Source organism: Equus przewalskii, chromosome 31, assembly GCF_037783145.1.
Source record: "Equus przewalskii isolate Varuska chromosome 31, EquPr2, whole genome shotgun sequence".
NCBI classification, from domain to species: Eukaryota; Metazoa; Chordata; class Mammalia; order Perissodactyla; family Equidae; genus Equus; species Equus przewalskii.
Genome location: NC_091861.1, coordinates 20,931,444 through 20,939,110, shown reverse-complemented (window position 1 = coordinate 20,939,110; position 7,667 = coordinate 20,931,444). Strand labels below are relative to the sequence as shown.

At 35.9% G+C, this 7,667-nt stretch overlaps 1 protein-coding gene across 1 annotated transcript in view; it reads right to left on the bottom strand.

The window, feature by feature from the left end:
- The window catches only part of RGS18 (regulator of G protein signaling 18), a 23,113-nt gene that overhangs the window by 2,563 nt on the left and 12,883 nt on the right, over positions 1-7,667 (bottom strand). Inside the window, exon 4 of the mRNA XM_008543193.2 lies at positions 419-585. Coding sequence (XP_008541415.1) covers positions 419-585 — 167 coding nt within the window. The remainder of the gene's footprint in view (positions 1-418; positions 586-7,667) is intronic.

The window sequence follows — 7,667 nt, the reverse complement described above, 5'->3', positions numbered from 1 at the left end:
ATTTCAGGGCAAACAAAACCTTGTGTATGTAGATGAGCAAAGATTAAAATGGTGCATGATAGAAAGATCTTAGGTTCTCTTGCCTTTATCACTTATAGAAATCTTTAGTTTCTGTGAGAGAAGGCTTGAGCTAAGGTGATTAACATGATAAATGAATCTAAATGTTGCAATTAATTGTATTCACTCTTCATTTAGAATAAAAATAACACTGAGGAGTGACTTCAATTATATCTTTCCTTCCATGGTAATATGTTACATTGCATCCTGTTTGTATGTAGAAATCTATATAAATAACCACCATTTTTGCTTCAACAAAATCCTGGCCTTTCTGGTAGAACGTACAGGTGTACCCATTTGATGAAGGCAGATTCTCTCAAATATTTTTCAAACAGGTGTAAATTTTTACAGTCATCTTTACCTCTTGCGGAGCATCGTTCTGTATAAATTTCTCATATATTGCTTTTGCTTTAAGGATAATTTGTTGAGGGTCTTTGCTTTTCTTGAAATCTTCACAGGCTACCCAAAATTCAATGTTTTCCTCACTGAATTCGGTTTTAAGAAATCTGGTAAAAGTCTCCAGTCCACCTACCAAGAAAAGAAGTGATATATTTTACAATAAAATATGAATGCTGAGAAAATGTACTCCTTGATATTACAGTATAACTGCAAATATTAGCAGAACAGCTCATGTTCCCTCAAATGCAGCGCGGTAGCATACGTCTTGCGTGATATGGCAGAAGGACCTCATATAAATTGGCTGAAATCTTCACAACTATGAAAGGTAAGTATCCTTTTTGTTGAAATGAGGCTGTATCATACTTAGACCTAGTAAGAGGGACTCTGGACCTCACTTTGGGTCTCCTTCCGCTGTGCCTCTCCCCAGGGTGTGTGTGCGAGGTTATTCTACAGAGCCAAGAAGCCATTTCACCTGGAGCCCATCCCTCATCTTCTAGTCCATGCTTCTTGGGCTCAGGACCCTGGAATTCCCTGTCTAAAGGCTCTGTGTTTCCAGAGTTTGCACAGCCGTCTTCTCCAAGTCCATCCAACAAGGGCACGCTGACTCAGTGGTATGCATACCGTTAGGCCTGAGTGTGGACAGGACTTGAATTTGCAGCCTGAGGGTGTCCACCCAAATGTGCAAAGAGGCCTCTCACAGTGTGGAACCAAACCATGGGTGGAAAGTGAAGTGAGGGAGGCCATATTTACAGAGTAGAACTGTGAAGAGTCTGAGAATTTTTAATTCAAACCTAATCTTCCAAGTTGTTACACCGTATATTTTTCAAAATAGAAGGATAGAATGAATAATTTTAACAGTCTGTCAGCTTGGTCTGTAACTTTTAAGCATTTAGACATATGGTATGGAGCCTCCGTTTTGACGTTGTTCTATTTGAGCCCCATCAATGCTAGGGGCAGGTCTCAAGTCTGGTAAAAGACCACCAGGGTTCAAATGCATGTTCAGCTGGTTACTGTGTTGCCCTGAGTGAATTATGCTTCATTTCTGTGCCTCAGATCATGATGATACCTACCTGATAGGGCTGTTTGGAGAAGTAAATGTGTTAAAATGTGCCAAGGGCTTAAAACAGTGACTGACACATAGTAAGTACTCTATATGGGTTTTGATGGTAGTGATGATGGGGATGATGCTGACGACAATCTTGATGACTATCATTTGTTTAAGGCTTAGTCAGGTAAAGTTAACATAGCTAAAAATGCGGCAGACTCAGATTCAACCCTAAGACACTTTGACTTTAAAACTAGTGCTCTTTCAACTATTTATGATATCCTACCATTTTTTGGCTTACAGACATTTTTACAAATTAAACTTCTTTGTTTTGAAAAAACTATAGATTTACATGTACGAAATAATAGAGAGATCCTATGTACTTTTTATCGTTTCCACTAATGTAACATCTTGCAAAACTGTAATAAAATATCACAACTAGGGTAATAATATCGCTATAGTCGAGATCCAGAACATTCCCATGATTAAAAAGATATCTCATTTTGCTCTTTTATAGCTACACGTACTTCCCTCCTACACCCAATCCCTCCATAAACTCTGGGAACCACTAATCTGTTCTCCATTGCTATAATTTTGTCAACTCAAGAATGCTATGTAAATGGAATCATACAGTAAATATTCTTTGGGATGGCTTTTTTCACTCAGCATGATTCTCTGGAGATTCATCCAGATTGATGCATGTATCAATTGATGTTCCTTTTCATCGTTGTGTTGTATTCCATGGTATGGACATGCCAACATTTGTTTAACTATTTACTAATTGAAGGACACATAGGGTTTTTTTGGCTATTATTAATACAGATGCTATAAACATGTATGTATAGATGTCTTTTTTTAATGTAAACATAGTCTTCATTCCTCTTGAATAAGTCCCCAGAAGTGAAATTGCTTGGTCATAGGTAGTCGTAATATGAAAGAGTGCATTGTAGAAGCACTGAGAAAAAAGAACATTGTTCCTTCTGGATTTTTCAGATAAATTTTCTCAGAGAAGTTCACATTTGAGTTGGATATAAATGACTAGCCATCTTTCTTCAGATTTGGTCTCACCCTCTAGTTATGACCTATTTCTCTTTCTGCTATCACAAGTACCTTATTACACAGGGAAATTTCATGAATCTTGTCTGGACTTCTTACTCGGTAATATTTGATAATACTGACCCCCTCCTTTTGGAAGTACTCTTCTTCCTAGGATTCCAGGGCACTGTATCTCCTACTTCACACTATCTGACCACTTTATGCAGTCGCCTGTGATGGCTTAACTTCTTCTGTTCCCTGGTTGAATATGATGTTTGCTGGGATTCTGTTCTTTACATTCTTCTCCTTTTCTCTCCTCTTCTAGCTCCCTTTTCTCTTCTCTACCCTCCTACCTTCTCTTCCCACATTTTTCCGGAAACTCCTTTTTTCCCTTAGGTCCCGCTGTACCTAACCCATATTGCTGGCACCTGTGGGCAAAATGAGGCATTACAAACAATCCTGGAAAACAATAAAGTTTCTGTGAGTTAAATTTTGATGTCATTAATGTTTAATAATCGTTTGATAGCATTAATAATTTTAATCATATTAAGAGAAATCATTGTAGAAACATTTTTCTCTTGACTTTGAATATTCCTCCAGCTACTCATCTATATATTTCTCTTTACAAATATAGTCTTTTGAGTAAGTTTTCTACACTTGGTCTTTTAATCCCCTCCACTTCATTTACTTCCCACACTAAAATGTGCTTTCTACCCAATACTTATATAATTTTTACCAAAATGACTTACTGTTATATTCAGTGGGCTTTTTTTTTTTCCAGTCCATATGTTTCTTCATCTCTCTACGACAGCAGGCACAGTTGAGAAATATCTGTAATTTTCTCCTATGGCACCTACCCTCCTGAGTTTCCTCTTAGGCCTCTGACCACTGCTTCTCTGAATAATTTGTAGTTTACCCTTCTTCATCCTTCCTGTTAATTACATTTCCTGGGTAATAACTTCAACACTCCAACACTCAGATAAAATGAATACACTGATGATTCTCAGAACTCATCTCCAGTCCAGATCTCTTTCCTGAGCTCCAAGCTCCTATCAACCAACATCTGGTAAACATCTCTATTGAATTTTCCACCGAAATAATCATGTTAGAGCTGAATTCATCATCACCCAAGACATTCCCAGAATGTTTTCCACTCAATGACACCATGCACTCAACAACTTAAACCACAACCCTGGCATCCTCAGGGATTCCCAATTTTCCTCTCACCCCACATCCAACTGATAATGAAATCTTGTCAACTTTGTCTGTTTCATGTATCATACATCTATCTTTTTATTTTTATGCGATCTGGAATTACTTTTAATCAGACCAGAATTATCTTTCACCTAGATTATTATAACAACTTTCTAATTGGTGACTCTGACTCCAGGCTTCCATTGCTCCCCCCTGCCTGGCACCCGCCACCACAACCCCAGCCCAACACTCTTAGTTTATTATCCACATTCTAGTCAGTAATATCTTTCTATAGTACAAAATTCATTATGTTTCTCCACTGTTTAAAATTTTCCAATAATACCCTTCATCTCTTTCCACTATCTTTTTCACACGATAAGCTCCAAGCCCAGAGAAATACTTGAGTTCCATGTGTGTGCCGTGTTCCCACATCTCTTACCTTGAGCTTCTCTTGGAAACACTTTTCTCTTCCTACTCTAATTTTATCAGTCTAATTCATCAATCTAATCTGTACCATCCATTCAGGTTTAAATTAGAGATCATCTCATCTGGAAAGTCTTCGCCAATCTCTCAAGAGTAAGTTGGGTGTCTTCATGCCATGACTTCCTAGTATACTGGGTCCCACTTAAAATATTGTGCTGTAGTTGCTTGCTCACTTTTGTTTCTCATGCTACACTGTGAGATTCATAAGATGGAAACTCTTGTCTAATTTGCCACTAAATCCCCAGGATGAAGAAATCACTCAATAATTACTTACTGAAAGAAATATTCGAACATATGAGAAAAATACAAAATTTCATTAAAAATACAAGACTTCTAGGAAATGTTTTGTCTTTTTAATGAGATATCAGTTCTATAATATAAGAGAAATTGTCGATCAGAGTCAGTAAGAATAAAAAAGCAAAAAACCAATAAAGAAAAAAATAAAAAAATCTTGTCCTATTATGAATAGGGATGCACAAATATATGAAATTCATAATATATTAGTCCATTTAAGAAGTCAATCCTTATCTTAGCCTGATTCCATTAAACATTTAATTAACGTTCTAATCTCAAGCTTATCAAGCAAAATTTTTATTATGTTTGGCCTCTTTTTGAGCATACAGAAATGCCTACCAATGAGAGTTTTATTCCTGAGTGTATATTATTGAGTTGGAACTCGGCCTCATGAGTTTTGCCAGTGTGAGCCTGCTCCCGAGAGTTGGGTCTTTCTTGGCACGTTAACAAGATGACAGCATCAATATTCAGAACTGGCAGGGTTTCAGTTTGTGGTGAATGCCAGCCTATGTGGCTTCAGACAAGCTGACAAACTTTCTTGGAGGCACACTCTTCTCTTGGGGATATCACTGTAGGTTATTCAAGCATATTCCTAATTCTATAGTGTATTCCTAACTTTGGTCAACTATCTTATTAAATAAAGTTTGTTTTCATCCTGAATTCCCCACTGAACAACTCATTAATTTATTATAAAAAATATTTACTGAGTGATAACTTTGATCCAGATACTGTTTTAGGTACTAAGGATTTAGCCGTAAAATGGAGGCAAAGTCCTTGACTTGATGTTTAATCTACAGAGTCCTACCTTAAATACAAAGAAATATTGCTATTAAACTATGATGAAATGGAGGGCCATGACGGAGTAACAGGAACCAAACTTGCCCTTTGACTATCAATAACTATGAAACTGGACAAAATATCAAGGTAGTAATTTCCAAGCAGAGTACAATTGACAAAGGGCCTAGAAGCAGTGTGAGAAAAGAAGCATATGAAGCGAGCCTAGGTTTGGTCTGGCTTCTTACCTGGGGGCACCTGTAAGACTGAAATGCATGGAGATGGAGCCTAAACAAAGTTAAAAATCGCTTTAAGCTGGAGGCAGAGGTAAGAGACTGGGATCATGATATGTTTGGAATTTGTGGGTCAGAGTACTGAAAAAAAGAGAAACAAGCAGAGGGGACCCGGAGGTCTGAATGCAGGTTCCCTGCAGACCCTTGATGGAGGACGAGCCTGTACATGGGTGGGCAAACTCTATGAAGCCTAGAAAGGTATAGCTGCTGTGGGGCTGAGGGGTAAATGGAAATATAAGAATCTGCATTGGTCTGGGAGACTTTGGAGTTCTGGCTCAGCCATAGTGGAGATCCCAACAAAGGCCGTATTTTTGATATAAATACTATGCCTAAGGGCAAAGACTTTGTCTTAGTGCTAAGGCAAATCAGAAAGAGATTGGTTCTAAAGGATCTAACTGGCCAGAAAAAGTCAAGAGGATGCACTAATGATTTAACTGATGGACAGAAAAAGAATCTAAGACTCTTTAAAGGAAGATAACATAATCTAGACTTTATATCTTCTTCCATACTCATGTACAATAAAAATTTATTAGGCATACAAAGAAATGTCTAAGGTGACTGCTATCAATAACAAAGGCAGTCAATAGAAACTGACCATGAGGTATCCAAAATGTTGGAAATAGCACACAAGGACTTTGCAAAAACTATTATTGATATGTTGATGAATGTAAAGGTTAAAAAAGACATATAAATGAATAGATGCAAAAACCCAGCAGAGAAAGTGAAACTGTAAAAAACAATCAAATGGAAATTCTAAAACTGAAATGCAAAATATCAGAAGTAAAAAATTCATTGGATGGTCATGAAACTGGATTAAAGACTGCAGAGGGAGGGCTAAGTATTCTAGAAGACAGTTGGATAGAAATTATTTAATCCAAGGAAGGCGGGAAAGGTTGAAAAGAGTAAAGAAACAACACAAAATTGTGAGACAAACAAAAAAATAAATTGTAAGAAATTAGATACAATCCCATCTATATTAATGATGACGTTACATTTAAAAGGACTACACACTCAATTAAATGTCAGAGATTATCAGATTGCATTAAAAATTAAAACTAGACTATATATTGGCTACAAGAGACACATTAAAGATAAAGTATCTAGAAAGTGAAATAAAAGGATGAAAATGATACACAACACAGAAGTTAAGCATAAGAAATCTGTATAAAAAATCTGATGCAGTCTGACAAAGTGACTTCAAAATAAAGAATATTTCCTTTTCATAATTATAAAATGGTCAATCATTACTGGTAAATAACAGTCCTAATTATATATGGACTTAATTGCAGAGCTTTAAAATACATGAAGCAAGCTGATAAAACTGGAAGAAGTAGAAAAATTCACAATTATAATAGTAGATTTTAATTCTGCTCACTTATAAATTTATAGATAGAAAATCAATAAGAATATATAAAACTTAAATATCATTATTAACCAAATTGACCAAATTGACAATTATAAAACATTCTACCCAACACATCTTTTCAAGTGCACAAGGAAGATTATACAAGATAGATCACATGTTAGGATATAAAATGAATCTTTGAAAGATTGCTATCTTATAGAGTATGTCCTTGGCCCACAAGCAGTTTAATCAAAAATCAATACTTGTAACATAGCTGTAAAAGCCCCAAATATTTGGAAATAAAACAGCACATTTATAAATAATTCATAAGTCAAAGAACCAATTACAAGAGAAATTAGAAAATATTTACTATTGAATGATGAGAGTACAAGCCCATCAAAATTTGTGGGATGCAGTTTAAACAGTAGCTAGAAGGAAATTTACTGCATGAAACACTCTACTAGTAAAAAAAAAAAAAAGAAGGGAGTCAAAATCAAGGTCTAAGTTTCCACACTAAGAGGCTTGGAAAGCAAGAGTAAATTAAAGCTACGGTAAATAGAAGGAAAAAATAAAAGTAAAACAGAGCAGAAGTCTGTAGAAAATGAACCATACAGGAAATTAAGCTAACAGTTTGTTCTTTGAAAACATTAATAAAATAGAACCCCCAGCAAGACTGTTTCACAGTAGGAAGAAAATTAAGGATATTTCAACAGATCTTAACAGATATCATTAGGATAGTAAGTGAATA